This window comes from Sminthopsis crassicaudata, chromosome 4 (assembly GCF_048593235.1).
Source record: "Sminthopsis crassicaudata isolate SCR6 chromosome 4, ASM4859323v1, whole genome shotgun sequence".
In the NCBI taxonomy this organism is placed as follows: Eukaryota; Metazoa; Chordata; class Mammalia; order Dasyuromorphia; family Dasyuridae; genus Sminthopsis; species Sminthopsis crassicaudata.
Window position 1 is genome coordinate 171,954,253 of NC_133620.1, and position 23,717 is coordinate 171,977,969.

The window sequence follows — 23,717 nt, forward strand, 5'->3', positions numbered from 1 at the left end:
CAAATCACAGGAATTGTGAGCATATGACTTGACAAAAATGGTCCTGAGGTGGGAAAGGGAGGGAAGATGTGAGAGTGCCTTTCTCTTCTGAATGAGAGAAAATAGTACATACAGTGGGTTTTCAGGTAGATACTCTGGGAAATATAGGCTTAAACTATGGGATTTTCCCCTTCTTTACTAAAGCAGTATTGCATTGTTGCTTATTGGATGGCAGTTTTTTGGATGGTCACTAATTAACTCTTTTGTTTGTCTCTGTATTTACCTTCCCAGATGTTCCAGCCTATCATTTTACTTATTCTCATTCTTGTATTATTTTCGTCACTTTCCTACACAACAATATTTAAACTTGTCTTTCTTTTTACACTGTTTTTTGTGCTGTAAGCTTTTCGTCATTTACTGTTCATTGTAGTATTATTTTTCATTTGTTTATTTTGTCCACCCTCCAAGATAAGAAGTAACAGAAGTATAGTTTCTGTAGTAGCCAATGATATAAAAACACTGAAGACTGCTTGTTTCTTAAAAAAAAAAAAGACACACATATACACACACAGCCAAAGCAACTGATTGATATAAGAATCCTGTCTACAAGAATATTTCAGGTAAGAAAAGAGTCAGCATAATTTTCTGTGAATCACTTTAACTTTGGATTTCTTCTTTTAGGTAATTTTTACTGTAGTCATCCTCATTATCTTGACTGAGCAATTCTTTGAATTCCTCAGATGATCCATGTTTTTAGATGACAGATCTAAAAAGAAAGTTTGGGAGGAGAAGGTGGAGAAGAATAATATGATGATTGCCCTAACTGGCCACATAAATGCAGATAGTCATAAAAATGAATATTTGAAAAGTTGAAACAGCTTTATTTACATTTTCTAACAAAGATGGGTTCATTTAAATGTTCAGTCTAAACTTATTATTAAGAGTCTACTATGTGCAAGGCACTTGGTGGGGGAGGAGGGGAAGGGAAATCCACTTTATTTATATTATGTCTTTTGAGACTCATAACAATTCCTATGAAGAATGAAGTATTATCCCCATCTTTTACAAGTTAGAAAAAATGAGATTTTGAGAAGTTTTGTGACTTACCCATGGTCACACAGCTCATAAGTGTCAGAGATCTTAAGTTCATGTTTTCCTGACTCCAGGTCCAATAATCAATTCATAACTACTCAAGGAAACTTCCTTGGAAATGGGATGTGTAGAAATGATTGGGACCATGGTAGTGTGCAGAAATGGAGATTATGTTCTGAAAAGATGTGCTATTGTAACAGAAAAGTGGGTAGTAATTCAGTTAATTTAGAAATGTAAATGTTATTGCATTGCTTCATTAAACTAGATCAGACAAATCCAAGAACTGCTGTCTTCTGTCATACCTACCCCTACACAAATCTCCACTGAAAAAGGAAGGCTAATTCCCTGGCTATGTGATTATGATTTTCCTAAAAGGTTTATCACCAATTTATTCCACATTTTCAGTTCAATTCAATGAGTATTATTAACCAGGCACTGACTGTATGACAGACACTAAGCTAAATGCTAAAAATACAAAGATAAAAATATGTAATAATCTCTTCCCTCAAGAAACTTACATTCTACATAACATTCATTGTATTGTGAAGAAATCTTCCCTGAGAGATTGGAAACAGTTTCTGAATCTGAGTTTTCAATTCCTTCTCTAAAGTATTTTTTTCCTTTTCTCTTCAACTATCATCAGCTTAAAATATATATTGAAGGAATTTTAATTCTCTGATTCATTCTTCCTTCCACCAAATCTCATGACCCAGAGTCAGTAGTGTCTATTCTTTCTTGGTTCATCTAAAATAAAAAAGACGTTAAAGTTGAAAAGCTTTGCTAGAAAATTAAGGGTTTGGGAAATGTAAAATAAACAAAAAATCTACAAAGGCAAATTATTTCAGTTCAATTCTGTTTGATACTGTCTTCTATTATAAAAGATTATATTCTTATACCCAGCCTATCTCAGTAGTCAGCTCAGGAATTGGAATATATTCGCTAACAATAGTTATAAATGGTCCTTCCTTTCAGTAAACTCAACTGCCTTTACCATTCAAAAGTATTTAAACCCCAATCATAGATTGTTAGAATTGACCCTTGTAAGGGTCTTCCCATCTTCCTTGCTCCGAGTTCAGTTCTTTAGTCATTGGAATGTACTGTGTTTGTTTTCCATTTTCAAATCTCTTCTTAAATCATCTACTATTTCCAGTTCTGTTTCTAGTGGCTTAGCTTTCAACTTGGTCCCATTAAAATTACATTCATCAGTTTCACCTATTTCCCTATATTCTCATATTTTTAACTCATATCCCTACTTATCCTCCTCAACCAAGGGAGGTCCCTTTTGATGTCCTCACAATTTTATAATATTTCAAAAGTTTTTTTGTTTTAATATATTATTTTCTCCTGGTTACACATAAAACAATTTTTAATATTTGTTTTTAAAATTTTGAGTTCTAAATTCTCTCCCTCCCTCTCCATTTTTACTTTTCTCATTGATAAGGCACATATAAAATTATGCAAAACATTTCCATGTCATATTGTAAAACATATTTCAATGAAAAATACATGAATATATGCAGTTTTTACTCACAGAAATAAAAGTTTTTAATGGCACATTCAAATTTCCAATATTTCATAAAAATAGAAGTCATTTTCTGAGTTCCCCATGCTCTAACAAATGTGGATAGACTTCAGTGGATCAAGTGAACAGATATCTCTCTAGTGATTTGATTTTTGATATTTACAGATCCAGTAATCTCCAGAAATGTTTCTAGGTATTTATTTTAGTTATGAGTTTACTAGATTTAGTGGTAAATGTGTAATGGCTGAAGAAACTTGATGAAGTATAGGAATAGTGTATCTTGGGCCCAGAAATAAAAAATACTTAACTATGAATCTTATCAGATTCTTCTACCCTAAAAAAGAGAAAGTGCTCTGTAAGCTCCCAAAAGGTATATAACATTATTTATTTATATTTATAAATTTATTTATAAGTGTATTCTTTATATAGATTTTATTATTTTTAATCAAAAATGTACGTATGAGTATAAAAACCTACATATATACACATACTTCATTATTCATCATTATAGCTAAAACTGTTTACAAACTTAGAAAGTGAGTTTTGAATATTCTTAGATGCAGTTGTAATTTGTCAGAATGCAGCATCACTTTCTGTAGATTCTTTTAGTCAGAGAGCCAAAGATCACAAGCAGAGATTTGTAAGATGTTAGGTTAAATTGAGGCTAGCCCTTTATAAAATAACTCAAATGGAATCATTCAGATTTCTTTTTCTACTTTGCTTGATCTCAAACCAAAGTCACAATCTACTCTCCAAAACAAATTCTAGCATGAAAATTTTCAGATATGCTTTTGGAACAGTATTTTTCCAAGAGTAGCATTTGGTTCTGTTACTAAAAGAAAATGACTGAGAACAAAAATTTATTTAAAAATTAAAAAATACATTAGATTTGACTTTTCCCATCTTGTACATACATGCTGCTAGAATACTGTTACAAATTTCAAAGGAGATTATGTCCACGTGAAATGCATAGTTTGTAGAATGTGGCATTCATTTTCAACTGCACACCAATATTTTGGAACCAGAAATTGGTTGCATACTCCTTTTTAACTATTTACAATTTTTATAGATCATGAAGACATATAGTAGTATATAGATGGCATAGTGGATAGAGAAAGGGAGTGTGAGTATCAGTCCTGCTGCAGAGTATGTGATGCTAGACACATATCTAAAACTCCACCTCAGTTTATTTTTTTCCCTGAGGCTGGGGTTGAGTGACTTGCCCAGGATCACACAAATAAAAAGTGTTAAGTGTCTCATACCAGATTTGAACTCAGATCCTCCTCACTTGAGGCTGGTGCTCTATCCACTGCATCACCTAACTTCCCCTCCACCTCAGTTTCTTTATCTATAAAATGGGGGTAATAATAATATGTACTTCCTAGGATTCCTTCCAAGATGAAAGTATGATAATCTTTGTGCAAAGTTCTTTGCAAATCTTAAAGTGTTACATAGAGGTTAATTAGTATTATCATCATTAGCATAATCTTTATAGAAAGTCCTTCTTTACTGTTTCATTATAGTGTGGAAAAGCTAGAGAGGCTTTCAGTCCAGGCCCAGTAATATTGTGTATGTCTAAAGATGAGCCTAGCAACATATGAAGAGTTTTATCACCACATAGTTGTGCAATAATAGGTGATGAATCTTTTGAAAATTAAAAAGGATAGAGTATATCCTTAATTAAAAAGACTTCATTACATAGTAGTTTTCTTGGAGTTAGGAAGTTGAAGTTCAAGGTCTTCTCCTGACACAGTCTGGTTGCAGAACTGCAGTTAGCTTGTTGGTATCTTAGTCACCTATTGAAGAATACAAAACACTAATGCACTGAGAGTGACTGGGTAGGCACTGGTTGAAGGAACTTATACATAGGCAATTCACCACAATGATGTAATCACAGGTCATAGTCAAAACATATCAAAACAAAGCAAAAAAATTCTTTAGGATGAAAGTGAAAATGACATTCACCTTGGAATCTGTCATGTTCAATGAATTGAACATAGTTATGCAAATATAATTATCCTTCTAAATGTAACTTCACAAATTAGACAGACATAAAACCTCTACGATAGATTCATTAAAGGTAAGTATAAATGCTATCATTGAGAAAAGCCATAATTTGAAGCCAAGTACTCTTCATATTAGAGTATAAATCTAGTACTCTTTATATTAAAGATCACTGGGAATCAAAACACCCACTAAGCTCATAGGATTGTAGATTTATAGCTAGAAGTGCCTTTTTTTGTTCAGTTATTTTCAATCATATCTGACTCATCATGACCTCATTTGGGGTTTTTTGGGCAAAAATACTGGAATGATTTGCCATCTCCTTCTCCAGATGAGGAAATTGAGGCAAACAGGATTATGTAACTTCTCCATAGTCATACAACTAGCAACTGAGGTCAGATTTGGACTCAGGATGATGAGTCTTTTTGACTCCAGGTTCAGTACTCTATCCATTGTATCACATAGTTCCCCAGAAGAGACTTTTGGGACCATCTAGTTATAGGGTTAGAGTTGGAAGGAACCTTAGAGTCATAGAATGTACCCCTATAATTTTAAAGATTAAGAAACTAAAATTCTGGGGCAGCTAGGTGGTGCAGTGGATAGAGCACCAGCTTTGAATTCAGGAGGACCCGAGTTCAAATCTGATCTCAGACACTTAACACTTCTTAGATGTGTGACCCTGGGCAAGTCACTTAACCCCAGCCTCGGGGAAAAAAAAAAATAAAAACAAACAAAAAAAACCAAAACACTAAAATTCAGAGAATTAAAGTGACTTGCTGAAGGTCACATAGGCCCCCTAGTGGCAGAGTAGAATTTGTACCTGGTTCTCCAACTCCATATGCATTGATCTATAATGCTTCTCTTTTTCAAATCTTTTCTTATTTAATTGAATCAGACTGGCATCTTGACCTAAATCCAGAACTTCGGTATATTTCAAAAAGCTTTAACTGTTCCTATATCATTCTTCCATGTCTCCCCCAACCTAAAAAAAAAAAAAAAAAAAAAACCTTTATCACTCCTAGCCATCATTTTGCTTTTGTAGCTAAGCTCCTTAAGAAAGCTGTTAATAACAAATGCCTATGCCTATTTTCTAAAAATTATCTTCTTAACTCTTTATACTTTGGCTTCCATCATCATCATTCAATCAAAACTGCTCTTTCCCCAAAGTCACTAAATATTTGGAAGTAACAAATTTAGTGCCTTTTCTCAAACCTCAACTTTCTTGACCTGTCTGCACCCTTTCACTCTAACTTATTTTCCTTTTCTCGATATTCTCGAGTTTTCAGGTCGTCACTCTTTTTGGTTCTCTTCCTAGCTATCTGAATATTCCTTCTTAGTCTTCTTTGCTGGAAATTCATGTCGGTTATTCCTGATAACTGTGAGTAACCAACAAGCTCAGCCCCAGACCCTCTTCTCTTTTTCCCTCTCTATTGTTTCATTTAGTGATCTCATTAACTCTCAGAGATGCAATTATAACTTTTATGTTGATGATTTTCAGATCTACTTATAAAGCCTTAACCTCTCTTTTGACTCCTAGTTTTGTATCTCAGACTTTCTATTCAACATTTCCAACAAGATGTCCTCTAGACATCTTAAACTCCACATGTCCAAAACTGGAATCATTAATGTCACCTCATCCCCCCCAAAACCCTTCACTTTTTAAAAAAATTTTATTTTAATAGTTTTTCTTTACCAGATATATGCATGGGTAATTTTACAACATTGACAATTGCCAAACCTTTTGTTCTAATTTTTCCCCTCCTTCTCCCCCATGGCAGGTTGACCAATACATGTTAAATATGTTAAAGTATAAATTAAATACAATATATGTATGCATGTCCAAATAGTTGTTTTGCTGTACAAAAAGAATCAGACTTTGAAATAGTGTACAATTAGCCTGTGAAGGAAATCCAAAATGCAGGTGGGCAAAATTCGAGGTATTGGGAATTCTATGTAGTAAAAACCCTTCACTCTTTTTCACTTCTCTCTTCTTTTTGAGGCTATCACAATCATTCTAGTCACCTGGGTTTACAATCCAATTGAGTATCTATCACCAAAACTTCTTGATTTTTGCCTTGGCAAAATCTCTCAAGTAAACCCCTTCTTCCTCTGACCCTGCCACCACCATGATACTGACCTGCATCATTTTATTCCTGGACTCATCATTCATTTTCCCTAAGCCTATCTTCCCTGCACTAACTGCTCTTTTCCCCATCTCGACCCTCTAGTGAACCAGTTCTACATTGTCCCCTTAAGTCCCTCTTGCCCTTATCATATTTTTATCCACATGCATCTGAATGAAAGTACAGAAAATCATGCAGTAATTCTGATTGGGTCTACTGCAGATTTATATTACACAACATCAGTTGAGCCCTCACTACTGTTAGGCAGTCATTTTACAATTCCCTTTTCAGTTCTCTATCCCACTCTTTACAGCAGCTTTTCCAAATATTTTCATCTATCCTCAAATCTCCAAACAAGACTCCCTCTTCCCCATTTTTTATTTTGAGGCAGTTGAGGTTAAGTGACTGCCCAGGATCACACAGCTAGGGAGTGTTAAGTACCTAAGGCCAGATTTGAACTCAAGTCCTTCTGACTTTAGGGCTGGTATTCTATCCATTGCACCACTTAGTTGCCCCTCCCCACCTTTTTAGCTGAATTTTTATTTATATTTGTGTAAATATACTTACATATATTTAATGAATATCTATTTGTAAACCTCATATTTTAAAGAAAAAATATGAGGCCATCTACCATGAATTAATTCCCTCTCTTATCCTCCTCATTATCTCCCATTACTCAGATGCCTCTTGCCATTACCTTCTCCATTCAATTTCATAGAAAGACAGGGTCCTACTTCTTGCCAAAACAGAGCTCTTACCTTACACAAGTGATCCCATTCCATCCTGTTCTCCTATATTAAATCACCCCATCTATCATCCCCATTCTCTCACTTATCTCATTTGGTCCATTATCTCCATTTTTACAGATGAGGAAACAGAGGATAAGTGGATAGATGACTAGCCCAGGATCACAAAACTAATAATGGTTTGTTGATTGGTTTGTTTTCCAACTCCACTCCAGTTCATCTTCCATTCAGCAACCAAAATGATTTTCCTAATGCACAGGATGTTAAATCAGGTTTTCCTGGCTTCATATCTAATATTCATCAAAAAAAATCATTTTACTGTTTACTGGCTCTTCTATTGCTGAAAAGCATGCTCATATCTCCCCCATCCTCAAAAAAAATTTCCATATTCACCCTGAAGCTCCTTTGTGGCAAAATTCCTTGACAAGGTTATCTACAAGAGATACTGCTACCTCCTCTCCTCTTAGTGTCTTCTTAAGTCCCTACAATCCAGCTTCTGGCCTCATTATTTTACCAAAACTGCTCTCTTTAAAGTTACCAATGATCTCCTAATTTCCAAACCTAGTGGTCTTTTCTCCCTTTTCCTTCTTGATCTGTCAGCAGCCTTTGACATTGCTGATTCCTTCACTCTAGGTGTTCAGAACACTCCTCTCTCTGGTTCTCTTTCTTATCTATCTGGATATTGCTTCTCAAAATCCTTTCCTGGATCTTTATTCAGGTCAAATACATTAACTATGGTTATCCCACAAAGTTCTCTCCTGGACTTTCCTTTCTTTTCTTTCTCCATACCTTCATTTGGTGATCTCATTAGCTCCCATGGATTTAATTATCATCTCAATGCTGGTGATTCTCAAACTTACCTATTCATCCCCAACATCTCTGCTGCTAGCCAGCCTCTTATCTCCAGCTGTCATTCAGCCATCTCACCCTAGATGTTCAGCAGACAGCTTAAACTCAACATTTCCAGAACTGAACTCATTGTCTTTCTGCTAAACCTAACCCATTCCAAACTTCCCTATTTGTATCAAATCATTAACATTCTTCTTGACCCTTCTAATTCCTAGGTGTCACTCTGGATTTGTCACTATTTTTTATAGATAGTGACACCCCTCCTCCCTGGGCTCCATATCCAACTTGTTGCCAAGGCGTACTAATTTCAACTTTATAACATGTCTTCAATATCTCCCTCCCCTTTTCTCATCTTTGATACTGATATTACTCTAGTGTTAGCCCTTATCACCTCAGGCCTAAAATATTGAAATCGTTCTATCGGTTGGTTGGTTTGCCAACAGTCTCTCTCCACTCCAGTTCATCTTCTGTTCATTCAGCAACCAAAATGATTTTCCTAATGCAGAGTTTTGACTTTGTCATTCTGTCTCTACCCCACACTCAAAAATTAACTCTGCTTCCTATCACCTTCAGGATCAAATATACATACCTCAGTTTAGAGTTCAAAGCTCTTTACAACCTAGTCCCCCTTCTCTACTTTTCCAGGCTTCTTACTCCAGAAATTAGCACCATCACTCACAGACACACACACACACACACACACACACACACACACACACACACACACACACTCACACTTTGATCCAGTGATCTATCCTCCTTGTTGTTCCATGAACAAGACCTCCCATCTTTCAATTCTGGAATTTTTGGGCTATCCCTATGCATGGAATGCTCTCCCTCCTCATCTTGTCTTCCAGGCTTCTTTCAAGTCTCAGCTAAAATATCATATTTTATATGAAGCTTTTTAACATTTCTTCTTAACTCCCCCCTATGTGGATTATTTTGAATTTACCCTATATTTAGCTTTTTTGTCTACAGTTATTTGCAAGTTGTTTACCCCATCAAACTGTGAGTTCCTTGCATTCAAGAATTTTCTTATGCTTTTCTTTGTATTCAGAGTGACAGTGCACTACCTGGCACATGTTAGGCACTTAATGAATATTTATTGACTAACTGACTGGAGACAAGGAAGGGATTGTTTCAAAGTAGCGTCTCTGGAGATATTCTTCAGAGCAATGGGGAATTTGTTCCTTCCATCTTTTTCTGGGTGGATTTTTCCAACACAACTCCTTAGCATCTCTAGTGATAGCACATGTGGGTAGCATGTGACTTTATCACCCAGAGAAACCTGTTCCCATCAAACTCTTCCCACTTGCTGGTAGTGGTGACAAAGTATGCCTTGGAGGAGGAAGTTGCCTCTCTAACCACCCCCTATCCATTCTATTTCTACCTCCTACTTAATTATATACTCCTCCCATGTGGCCAGAAAGGCTCTTTTCCTTAACTCATAATATATCTAGGGAAAGCAATACCCAAGAATAGTGTTTTAACTGCCCCTCTCCTTCTCAAAAAAGTTCTTCTATACTATAGAAGTATTTTCCCTCTTGCCTCTTTTCTCCTCCCCCCCCACTCCCATCCTAATGGATAAATGCATGGATCTGGAAAGTAATATATAAAATGATATTTGAGAAATTTTAGGACTTCCTTCTGCTAGGAGAATAATATCCTTGGAAACATTTTTCTTTTTAGAGAAAACTTCTGTATCATACAGCACATTTTAAACTGTACCACTTAAAAATAGCATCCCAATAAGCAATCCCCCCCACACTTCCTGAAACAAATCATTAACGAATGGACTTTGGTATAGAATGCAGGTAGGTGACTGGTAGTCTGACTTTGATAAAAGGAATTCAGCTGGTTATTTTTAAGCCTAACTGACTCAAACTCATAAAACAAAGAAAAACTTCAGAACAGAGGCTGGAATGTGAGTTGGCGGGCAGTCCCTAGCCTTCACTTTTATTCAAGGAGTGGAGTGGGATGGGGTTGTTTAAGCAGCTGCCAGCAAATAAAAGCATGCTAGCATAGGGATTAGTCTTAACTCTACATTTAAAAAAATGTTTATAGCTATGTTCTTCCAAAATTACCCCTCACTTTAAACTATATGTTTCAATTCCAAGACATAAAACTTATAGGGTTTGTTTTTGGGTGAAGTGGGAGGATAGTGGAATTAGGTGGAAATGTCAAAAAATTTGAATATTAATTACATTTTGGAAGGTTAATAATACAAAGGGCACATTTTGTAGAACTATACCTGCCAATAACCAAGGCTTGGTAAACTTACTGGCTTTCCTGGACAATATGTTAGGGATTATTGCATATTGATCTTTATATGCCCTTCTGGAGATACATAATACCTTGAGTATAGTAGATTATAAATGTTTAGCAGTAAATAAATGTTTGAGGGAAGGACAGAAGGAAGAAAATAGTATGAGGAGGTAGAAAAGAGCATGGTTTTTTAACCCCAGGACCAGGGATCAGATTCTATTATGTGTTTAATTGTACCTTAATTCCCTTATTGAACAAAGAAGGAATTGAAGAGATTAAGTGATTTCTTCCATCTGTAATTCTATGGTAAAGAAGGAAGAATGCAAGATAGGTTATATAAGCAGGTATATATATTATATATATATATATATATATATACATATATATATGTCATATATGTGTGTGTGTATATAAGCTAAATTAGGAAACAAGCATTCTCTACACAAACTACTTCTTCCTAAATAGCATTTTCAGTGATTTGTACCGTGATAGTTGTCCTATGAGAAGTATAGTAGACATATCTGATAGAAGCTTCTAGTGGCAGAAAGCTTTATGTTATGCAAATAAACCTACTTTTTGGGATTTGTCTGTATGCCTGATCAACAGTAGTAAGTGTAGCAATGCACTAAATAGCTCTAAAATATATTCATAGTTCTTTTAATCAGTTGAGGTCCTTTGTGTCATAAAAATGTAAAATGTATGAGTATAGAAAGGCATATCATTTCTGAATTAGGATGTCCTCCTTGACAAATTGCAAAAATACTGGGATAGCTTAAGAAGAATATCGTGAAATTACCTTCTCCAAATAACTTGAGGGTGTTGGTAGGAATGATTTAAAGGGTTAAAGATCAAAAGAATTATTCTTCTTGAAAGTGAGCAAGAGATATCATGTGAATTACTAGATCTCCTCCATTAGAATATGAGTTCCCTGAGAGCAGAGGCTGTTTGTTAACATTTATATATAGTATAAAGATTTTTCATTCTCAATTCAAACTTGTAAGATAAATATCCCTATTTTATAGAGGGGGATGAGTAACCTTAGCAAGGTAACTTATCCAGGGTCACACAGGTAGTAAAGCATCTGAGACAAGATTCAAACTCAAGTTTTCCTTTCTCCAGGTCTAACATTCTATCCACCTGTCTCCAACCACCATTCCTTTCATAGTCAAAAATTTTGCCTTACAATATTGTCATAGGTTTTAAAATTAATGGTGAAATGTGCCTGCCTTGTTATAGAACAATAGGAGTGAGAGGTTGTGAGAAATCCATCCACTAGATTTGCACCCAAACTGTCCCAGTATTGTAGCAGCTGAACCGTTTTTTCATTTTTCAAACTTTTCAGAGGAAACTATACAATATATAATGCATTGTATAGTCTTACAGAAATTAAAGTCAGAAAGTTTAGCAAGTCCCCTTTCCGTTATTTAATTCTATTCCTTTTATCCCCAATGAAGCAATTAAAAGCATGTTTTCAGTCATATGCCCTCAAATAGTTAAAGTATTGTCATTCAACTCAGGTTTTTCTTTTCTGTGTTGTATTTAGAGCATTTTCACAAATTTTTTCACATTTTGAAATGATTTTATGAACATTTTTCTTCATTTCTTCTTATATTTCGTAGGGGGGAAACCTGGAAGGTAGCATATTCTTACATTAAAAAAAAGATGAAATAGAATCAACTGAATTTCCCAGTCAGTAGTGTAGAGGCAGTTTGGAAGCATATTTAATACTTACTTCTCCCTGACACTTAGCTCTTAAAAGGATTTCTGAAATTTAAAACTTTAACACATTCTTACCAATAATCCATACTACTGTTAAGTGGAAACTTAATAAAGAGACATAGTTAACTTACATGCTACTGTTTATACTTTTTAAAGGAAGATCAGAAGAAATTTATGCATCCTACTTGGACACAAAATTGTTCTGGAAAAAAAATGAACCTTTTGATCATGACAAAGCATTATTCATTTAGGTCTGTGGGGATGAGAAGTAATAGAGTGTTATAAAAAGCACATTGGAACGGGAATTGGAAAAATCTAGGATTTTCATCCCAACTCTACTACCAATTAGTTAGTTGTAAGACTTTGTTCAAGTCAAAGGTTCTAGATCAATAAAATGAGGAAGAAGAATAGTAGATGAAACAAGCTTCCATTCTTCAGGTAAAGATATGGGGGGCAACAGATGGAAAATGTTTTGATTAACTGCTTTTTGTGTTGCAATTGAGCATTCAATTGAGATGAAGAAGTATTTCAAGAAAGATATTGATAATCTTATTTTAGTAAGAGAGAGAGTTATACTAAGTGGTCTCTAAGTTCCTCTTCAGCTCTACAGATTAATGATTCTATGATATTCTGAAGCTTTCCATTTTCAAGCAAAATTAAACATTTTGGAGGTCATATCATAAGTGCATTGTTGTTACACATGCTTTTTTCTAAGTTTTGACTAGTATGACTCTCCTTTGTCGTAAGTATGGGTGTGCCTTCACACAGATTTGGTTGCCTTTTTGGGCACTGAATCAGAAAGAGAAGACAATCATTTAAATGATACTATTGCTTACATCCCTTGGATTCAGATTGAATTAATTGTTTCAATTCTTTAAAATGAAGTTGGATCCTTCTATGCCACTGTTGTGATAAATATAAATTAAGTATAACTCATAGTGAATTGCTAGAGTTAATTCCTAAAGCTAATTTATATTCAAAATTATAGTAGTGTAGAGAAAACAATGTAAAAAAATGTTATGCAACATTCAGCTTAGTTCTCCAAATTGCAGATGGAAGATTTGGCTCAGAAGACCAGTGATTTATGAGTAGATGTATTTAAATATTCTAATAAGATACTCATTAGTTATTTTAAAAGCTTTCAAAGATCAATCAACATATAATTTTGAAGGTTTCCCTTGTGCAAAGTGCTGTGTGTATATATAAGGCATTGTGCAAAATACTGAAGCTGGCTCTAAAAAAAAAACCCACAGTTGGGGAAAATATCTCTCTGTATTGTGAGAGGAATCCAGAGGCATTGCTAAGCAATAAAAATGAAAGGTGCAATTCTATACTTCTGACAGACTATAATAAGAAACCTTAAGACATGATTTAATTCTTTTTTACACATGGCTTCCTCCAGACCCATCAAAACAACTATTGGTCTTGCTTCTATAGAGAAGAAAACAGAATAAAATTTTACAATCCAAATTTTATTAAGACATCGGAATGTATATCAGCTCTTAAATGACTAGTGTGGTCCTAGGACTTTATTTAAATATTGGGGAAACATGGACATCTTTAAGACTTAGCAATTTATTTAATTTATTTTCATCAGAACTGCAAGATTAAGTTTGTTAATACTGCTGTTTTAATTGATTTATTTTTTTAAATAAATGCAATAGGAAGAAAGTATTCAAATATAAATACAACCCTTTACTGCAGTGATTTGTATCAATATGTATAACAAACTTATGTAGAGGCAGGTTCAAAATGAAGTGAGTGAATGGAGCAAGTTTAAATATTTAGTTGTTCATTTAATAGATTTGAGGTGAGCCTTTATATAAAGATATTATGGATCTATAGCTTTCTTCAAGGTGTATGTAATGGAACATAGCTATTTGTCTGAGGCCATTTAATATTATCAGGAAGAGTTAGAAAGGAAGAGAGGAAAGAGGACAAATAGAGAAGGGAAAATTCACAAAATTTTCCTGGCCAGTCATCTCGCTATATATAGCATCTTAATAATTTTGATAATAATAATAACATATTATTATTAAGGTAATAATTTGCATTTATATGGCTCTTTTAGATTGGCAAAGCACATATACACACACACACATATATATATGTATTTATACATGTATATATATATATATATTTGATTTTCACAATAATCTTATAAGGTAGATGATAATATTATCCCCGTTTTACAGATAAGGCAACTGAGGCTGAGAGAAGTTAAATGACTTGCCCAGGGTCATACAGATAGCACCTACGAAGATATTTGAAATCAGGTCTTCTTCACTCCAAATCTAGCTGTCTAACCACCATGACACCTAGCTGCCTAGTGTGGTATACACATCAAAACTAAGTTCCTTTTGGAATAAAAGATTACCTCTTTCTTCCTTATGTGGACACAACTTTACTCCAGAGCTAGTACTAGAAAATCTCCCACTGGGCACTTACCTAGTGATCTATGGGGTGACCTGCAACTATTTGACTTTTAGAAGGTGGAAAATGGTACATTAGTAGTCTGATGCCCTCTGAAGACTATCTGATACTTTGAAAATCAGAGTGGACTGATTTTTAGAATTCATACAACCAAGGCAATCCCACTAAAATTGTAAAGTAAACTTATTTTTTTCTTCCCTTTTGTTTCTTTAGTTTTATTCCTTTTTCATCTTATTGGAAATCTGACTCCTTCCATTGAATATGCTTCCTCATACTTCCCTAAAAAGCAAGGCTCTGGTATTGCCCTTTGCCAGTCCAGAGTATGACCGTTTAAGTGATTTTTTTCATGGCTTGCAAGATCCCATGCTCCAGATAAAGAACATATAACCCTTTATCATCAAAATTTACCTGTCCTATGTTGCTTGCTACTGGGAGCCTAATCTGAGCTATCTGAAGTTCAAAAGTAGCTTTATAATCAGAATATTTTAGAACTATAATTACTAGCCAATAACATAATCTAAGCAAAGCTATTAATGGGTAATGCAGAATTTAACTACACTTCGTAAATATTTTAGATTTTCTTAACTTTCCACGTGTTTTATGATTGTTCTAACACCCTAACACCTTCTCTATTACACACACACACATACACATACACAGAGAAAAATATAATTTTTTCATATTTGTATTTCCTGTGCTTTGTAAATAGTACAGGCTTAATAAATATCTGGGGTAATTGATGCAGGGACTCTTCATAAAATAGTGCAATAACCCAAAGAAATGATATTTCTAAGGGAGTTTAGGCTGGAAGAGGAAATACTTGGAGATACCACTCAAATCACATCTTACAGGTGACTCCTTTTTATATCTAGATCAAAAGCCCATCTCTGAATCCAAACTTAGAAAAAGCAAATTTTCTCTCTGTTGGTTTTGTAATACAAACCCAAGGAGATAGGCTGCAAAAACAGAGACTCAAAGCACCCTCTAGTGGTGGACAGCCTTCTCTGTGGCAAGTACAACAAAGTGGGTCATCCTTATTTAAATTATACAAACTTTCCCAGATAGTGAATTTGGAAATATTATATTTAGATCTAAGTCACAGAAATGAAAAGAAAATTAAATAAATGTAGTTAAGTAGCCTTCATTCCTAAAAAAGATTTTCTGCTTTTTTTGAGAAATAAATACAGAGCAACATGTGGAGAAGAGAAGATAGTTGAAAATGTTCCAAAGGGGCATCTGGAAACATCTGTACAGAAATCCTAGATATTAGATATGCTCAATAAGGAACTGTCACAAGACTTCAAAACTAGAAGCAGAATATCCCTATGAAGTTGGGGCTAGGTCCATAGCAAAGAAGAAAAGAGCATGTTGACTGAAGTACAACAATTCATGAATGAAGTTGTCATTCCCAAATTTGCATGTGTCTCTCACAATTATTTGGACAGAATTGAAGAGGAGAGTTTTGTTATCAAATCTCTACTTTTTCTTTTACTAATAGAGGATTCAAGAAACAGAAGATTAAATTTCATCTTTGCCTTTGATGTGATCAAAATTTTTATCATTCTATCTCAATATCCAGAAGATAACTAAAATTCCTCTCTGTGACTTTGTTTTGATATTGGGTTGTCATTTCATAGTTATTGGTCATAGAAACACATAACTTTGAATCAACCCATAATGTACTTTATATAAAGAACAAGGATTAAATCAGATGAACTCTTAAAAAGGAGAAAAGTGCCCAGGAAAGTAGTATACAGTATAGAAGATATATGATAATGTAATTTATATGATATAGAAACAGTAAAGCATTCTCTAGATGTTAGGTAAGTTCTAGGATTAAGCTTCTGAAATTGAGCATTATTGTAAGCCTTGAAGTGATTTAACCCATGTCACCTCTAAAAATCTCCAAAAAGGATATAATTTCAAAGGTTTCCATAGCATAAGACATCATTTCATTTTTTGAAGACCATTAATGTTTTACCTATAGACATTTGAAAAAAAATCCACTTTGAAAGGATGGTTGCAAACACTTATGGGGGGAAAAAGACCAGAAAAGTATGTGTATAGCAAAAAACATGATGCTGTCAAGCTGTTTTGTTAAAGTTCTAATATCATTCAAATTAATAGAACCTTGGCTCACTGTGCAAGAGGATTCAATAAATAATTTTCTAGTGATGTTTTTGTATCTCCCAGGGTAACAGGGTAACAATTATTAATTTAATTCAGTCTATAATGCTACTAGGAAGGTTGATGCCATCAACCCTTCAGACTTTTCAGCCACAACTTTTGATCTTTCTATTTCTGCCTTGTGATCCTGCATTTCTATAGCTCATACTATCTTAATAATAAGATAAATATTTTTCTAAGGATTCCTTTCAATATTCACAGTAGGCTAACAAACTATTTGAAGATGAGTAAATATGCCTGCACTAATGAGTTCACATCTTGGAATCAATTGAAGTAATGCCTATGTTTCACACCTTATTTAAATAGGTAAATAAGATAATGATATGAAACTATAACTAGAATTTAAAGTAATCATTTCTTCACTAATGTTCTATTTCAATTTCTCATTGGTGCATGGAAGTGACTCATGAGCTCTCAAAGACTATGTCAATATATTCCTGGCATATTGTACCAGCCTAGAGAGATCTCAAGTAGTGGCTGCTCCCAGTGACAGATAGGTTGGTTCTTAGATGACCTTTGAACAAAGCATCTTTAGCACATGATCGGAAAGCTGGACACCAGGTAATTTTTTTAGACACAGCAGCTCATGAAAACTAAGACTTATAAGGGTGTCAGTAACTTCACGCCAAATAAAATTACATATTCTCGAAGAATGTGAAGGTATAGAAGGCTGTGTGTGTATACATATGTATATTTACGATTACTTCCTATTAAATTGATAAAAAAAAACTAAACAATTTAGGAATTGGAAGATTTATCTTAAGAGTTTATTTAATATAACCCTTTATCACCTTATATGACTAATTAATGGAAGACCTGGGATGAAAATCTGGATCTCCTGACTTTCTATCCAGTGACCTTTTCACTCTACCATGCCTACCTAATCTTTGGTAGATTCAATCTACAAAGCTCAGCCATCCTGTTTATGAAAGAAGTGTCTATGAAACATATTTCTTGGGACTTAATGTCTTCTTTTAAATTAAAATCTGACATGGGATATCAGGCTGGCACTCATAAGCCCTGGGTTCTAATATGAGATCTGTTGCTAATTAAATGTATATAACTTTGAGTAAGTAAACTTAAAGCTTTCTGATCTCCTGCTTCCTCACATAAAATATAAGTTTGGTTGGGAGAGGTGTTAGAGATCTTTAAGGTTCATTCAAGTTGGAAAATTCTGTAATCCTATGGATTGTTGGTGCTGTCCATCATTGTCCTCCTACTCTTCAAAAATTCTTTTATTTTGGATTTTTGGTTTAATATATATCATGACACCATCTTTGAGTTTTAGACTGAATATAAAAGCAGAAAATTATGGGTAATATGGTGTAATGGAAAGAGATTGTCTGAGAGTGAGAAAGATTTGGGTTTAAGTCCTATTTCTAACTTATTGATTGGGTGACTCTTGTGCAAGTCATTTGATCTGTAAGAGCTCCAGGCAATTGTATGACTATAGTTAAATGAGTAAGTGCCCAATCTGCATCAGTAGAAGTGGTTTCCTCACCTGGAGTTCCTTATAACAATAGAATCAGGTCTGGTTCCTCCAAAAAAATGTATATCATGATTAATAAAAATCATAATCTTCCCTAAGACTTAGAAAAAAAAATTCCAATAAATTTAGTGATTTGATTAAAAGCTTCAAAAATGCTCTTTTATCCTTACATAAGTGTAATATTTTTCCATCATAATTTAAGCCTTGCTGACACTTTCTTTAAAATATTAAATAGCAATGGAAAGATCAAAGTAGCATTATAGGGTATTATATTATGTTATCCCTACTTCATGAGAACATCTTCCATTTTATTTATATTTTTGTAAGAACTCTAAGCACTCATCTTAAGATGTAATTGTTTTTCCTGAAAGAGTTTAAAAATACACTGAGAAACTGTCTTGTTACTTCAACTGGCTTCTTTGTTTCTCCTTATATATAAATGGCAGAAAAAGGAACCTAATTTTCATATAATAAGGGAATTTCCAGTAGCAAGTGTTATTAAACATTAGAAGCAGCAGCCAAAAGACATTGTGGGATCTCTTTCTTTGGAGATCTTTTTTTTTTTCTTGATTAAAGTTTTTTATTTTATATATGCGTAGTTTTCAACATTCACCTTTGTAAAACTTTGTGTTCCAAAATTTTTTTCCCCTTCACTTCCCCTCCCCCATCCCCTAAATGGCAAGTAATGCAATATGATAAGCATGGGCAATTTACATATTTTTCCCACAATTATCAATTATCAGATCAAAAGAGAAAAAATGAGAAAGAAACAAAATGCAAACAAACAACAATAAAAAAGGTGGAAATACTATGTTGTAATCTATTCAGTCCCCACAAGGCCTCTCTCTCAATTCAGATGGCTCTCTTTATCACAAGATCATTGGAACTGGCCTGAATCACCTCACTATTGAAAAGAGCTACCTCTGTCAAAATTGATCATTGGTCACATAACTGAAGGTGAGCATCAAAATACTATGATTTATTATCAGTAAATGTTTGGTTTTTATGTCCATTTTATATACCTATATACCTGAGGTCACATAAAAATTTCTCAGGTAAAAACTGGTTACAAGTACAAAAATTTTAAGAAACCCTAGTAGAGGATTTGCCCAGGGCCTCTCAGAGCCAGTGATGCTATCAGTACACAATTTCTGAATTTCATGCCTTGATACAAAGCCACCTGTTATTTATTCATTGAAACTTCTTTTAAAATAAAAAGAGAAAAGAATTCCTCCTTGAGGTGTACTGTCATAAATCATTTCTTATACAATGTAACAAGTCCAAATCATTTTCTGAATCTGGAAGAATTTAGAAAACAATCCTTGTTAAGTTTGACATACAAATAATACCACAACCCCCAAAGACCAAGAGTGACTGTAGTGTGAGTGAATATAATCACTTATCAGTTATCTTGATTTAAATTGCCTTCAATTTAATTGATTTTTAACAAATCTAGCCCACTAGATAACATTTGTATACTGTCTTCCCACTTAGCTGTGAGCAACTTGAGACCCAGGACTGTTTTTTTGTTTTGTTCTGGTTTTTGCATAGTTTAGAATCCCCAAAACTTAATGCAGTACTTGGAACACAGCAAGTGTTTAATAGATATTTATTGACTAATTAATTATATGAGACTCTCTGCTAGGTACTGAAGATACAAAGATAAAGATGACATAATCCCTGTTGTCAAAATCAAAGTGTCTAAAGTAAGGGATGTTAGTTATCAAATATTATCAAGAGATATTTTATTAAGTAAAATAACAAGTAAAGTGCTTTGCCAATCTTAATAACCATGTAAATGCTCGCTATTCTTAATCCGGTAAAGAAAAAAATACCATAATACTATTTAGAAAATAATTCTGTTCTTAATTGATATCAAGCATAGTACCACTGGAGATTTGGAGCCGGATTTTTCTTTTAACTAGTGAAATTTGAGAAATATTCACAAAGAACTCACTACCTAAGCTGGATCTCAAAAGACAAGGATTTCAAACAGTGTAAATCTTAGAAGAGTCCTGTCCAGTGGGAAAATATATGAAAGTTCAAGAAAAGATTAACAAGGAACACATATTAGCTGGAGTGCAGACTGTATGAAAGAGAAAACCATAAAATAGCTGGAAGAGCCAGATTGTGGATTTGAATGCCAATTTGAATTTATATTTTGTTCAGTAACCAAAAGAAAATAAGTGATGATTTTTTAAAGCGAGGTAATGGAGTGATCAAGTCAATGAAATAAGAAGACTACCAGGTAGCAGTATGAAGGATGACTGGAAAAAAATATTGGAGGTAAAAAAAAGTTAGTAGACTCATGGTAGATATTCAAAAAGGCATTGAGAAGGATCAAAAGGAAATATTTTAAAAGTAGAAATCATTGAGCTTGACAATTGATTGGATGTGAATGTGGCTTAGTCAAAGTGGACTCTTAGGTCTTAGATCTGGGTGGTGAGCAGAAGGATGTTGTCATCATTAGAAATAGAGTCATTAAAGGGAAAGTGCCATCCAGAAATGGTGAGTTCAATTTGGGACATGTTTTAGGATTATATGGAGATGTGCAATAGACACTTAGAAATGGAGTTTGAAACTCAGGACAAAAAGTGGAACTAGTGACAGAGATTTCATTTATTTAATCAGTTTTTTTTATTTTCAAAATACATGCATAGTTTTAGCATTCACCCTTGCAAAATCTTGTGTTTCAAAAAGTTTTCCTTCCTTCTACTCCCTCCCTTAGACAGCAAGTAATCTAATATATGTTAAACAAGTGCATTTCTTCTATGCACATTTGAACAATGTTCATGCTACATAAGAAAAAGGAGTTCAAAAAGGAAAAAATGAGAAAGAAAACAAAAAGCAAGCAAACAGCAACAGAAAAGATGAAAATACTATGCTGTGACCCATATTCAGTCCCCTCTTTCTAGATGCAGATGGCTCTCTCCATCACAAGTCTATTAGAACTGACCTCAATCACCTCATTGTTGAAAAGAGCCATGTCCATCAGCATTGATCATTGCATAATCTTGATGTTCCTGTGATCTCTTGTTTCTATTCATTTCACTTAGCATCAGTTCATGTAAGTATCTCCGGGCCTCTCTGAAATCCTCTTGCTGATCATTTCTAATAGAACAATAGTATTCCATAGTACTCATATATCATAACTTATTCAGCCATTCTCCATCTGATGGGCATCCACTCAATTTCAAGTTTCTTGCCACTACAAAAAAGACTGCTATAAGCTGCTATAACCTATAGACACCTATGGGTCCTTTTCCCCTTTATGATTTCCTTGGGATGCAGACTCAATAATGGCACCATTGATGAAAGGGAATGCACAATTTGATAGCCCTTGGGCATAGTTCCAAATTGCTCTCCAGAATAGTTGGATCAGTTCTGAAGTCCATTAACAATGTATTATTAATATCCCAGTTTCCCACATCCCCTCCAACATTTATCATTATCTTTTCCTGAATGACAGAGATTTTATAGGAACTATCTATGTAGGTGATCACTGAACTTATGATAGTGGGTGAAATAACTTAGGATAGCAGAAAAGACAGGGCTAAGGGCAGAGCATTGAACAGTAGGCATGCTCACTAGTGATTACATACTCCCAATATCTTCTGTCTGCATAACACAAGTCTTTCACATCATAATATATTATTTGATTTCTAATATAATTAGTTTTTCTCTTAGAAGTAGTTATCATCTATGAACAAATAAAACTATGGAGATTATCAAGATGAGTCCTTTATAGGATTCATTACATTTCTATTTCAAGAAATATATCAAAAACTAAATAGGACCCTATTTAATGCCTTACAGCCTAATTTTTAAGTATCAATATACTTTTCTTACTCATTTATGGGTAACCAGTTAAAGCCCAATCTATATGAGTATGAACAGATCTATTCAAACTCTGAAACATCCATCTAGCCCAAACCTCTCATTTTATAGAGACAATTAAGACCCAGGAAAGTAAAAGTGATTTCCTAAATTTTCACTGATAATAAATAACAAAACCAGGATTTAAATCTAAAATTTTTTAATCCAAATCCACCACAGTACATTATTATTACCATTATTATTATTGTTATTATTATATAGGACTGAACCTGTCATATTCTTTATATGCCGATGTAGGCCATTTTTCAGCAACTTATTGTCTTTGAGGGTTATGTAGAACAGTGACAAGGTGTCCTGTCCTGCACCAGTCAAACAGTCAGGATATGTAAGAGGCAGAACTTAAACCAGAGTAGGAGAAATAGGAGAAGGAGGAGGAGGAAAAGAAGGAAGAGCAGGAGAGAAGAGGAGGAGATGAAGAAGTAACAATAACAGCAACAGTAGTAATACTTTACCAGTATTCTCTTTGTTACCTGCTTTGGTACGTTTACTTAACAAAAGGCATTACATATTTATTAAGGCATTACATATTTATTATGAAAAGATGAGAATTCTAGTGACACTTTCAAACATACACCAATTAAATATTTATCTACAACAAAGTATTCACAGTTTTCACTTCCCAAAGCAAATTTATTAACACTTTTAATAAAATAATATGTTGACCAAAGAGCAAAAGTATGCCCAAAAAAATCTCAGGAATGTGAAGAGCATCTAAGAGTAAAAAATAATGATAAATCAATAATAATTACATTCACATTTACCTTACATATAACCTGGCTCATCTGATCCTCACATAGATTACATATTGGAGTTATTATTATACATGCTTTACAGATGATAAAACTGATTTGCCCAGGATCACACAGCTACAGAGTATCTGAAAAGGAATTCAAAACTAGGTCCTCCTGAATCCAAGTCTAACATTCTATGAGTACATCACTATTGCCCACTTCTGGCTCCTGAAAATATTTGTAATCACTTGTATGCTTTCCACACTCTTTTCTTTTGCTTAACTCCTGGTTTCACTTGACAAGATTTATGAAACTTATTTCATTGACTGTTTGGGCTGGAAATCAACTGAAGAGTTTATTCAAATGGAGCAAGCATTTCACAGGGTATACTTATTAAGACAGTGAGAAATGAGGTTTTTGTTGTTGTCATGTCTGACTCTTTATGATCCCATTTAAGGTTTTCTCAGCAAAGATACTGGAGTGATTTGCTATTTCCTTCTCCAGTTCATTTTACAAATGAGGAAATTGAGGTAAACACGGATAAATGACTTGTACCCAGAGTCACACATCTAGTAAGCATCTGAGACTAGATTTAAACTAAGGAAAATTAATTCTCCTGACTCCAGGCCCATGATTCCACCCACTGCACCATGTAGGTGCCTTTCTGGTGCATTACTCCTT

At 34.1% G+C, this 23,717-nt stretch overlaps 2 protein-coding genes across 6 annotated transcripts in view; both read left to right on the forward strand.

The window, feature by feature from the left end:
• The window catches only part of MTCL3 (MTCL family member 3), a 41,191-nt gene extending 35,557 nt beyond the window's left edge, over positions 1-5,634 (forward strand). For both annotated transcript variants that reach the window (XM_074309881.1, XM_074309882.1), the window contains exon 7: positions 271-5,634. In XM_074309881.1, the coding sequence (XP_074165982.1) occupies positions 271-381 (111 nt within the window). In that variant the 3' untranslated portion in view covers positions 382-5,634. The remainder of the gene's footprint in view (positions 1-270) is intronic.
• Positions 482-23,717, forward strand: part of KIAA0408 (KIAA0408 ortholog) — a 47,009-nt gene continuing 23,773 nt past the window's right edge. For 2 of the 4 annotated variants that reach the window (XM_074309885.1, XM_074309886.1), the window contains exon 1: positions 487-599. The gene's annotated coding sequence lies outside the window, so the exon portion shown is untranslated. Of the gene's footprint in view, positions 600-23,717 lie in introns of all 4 variants that reach the window. The other 2 variants (XM_074309884.1, XM_074309887.1) reach the window with 2 other exon arrangements.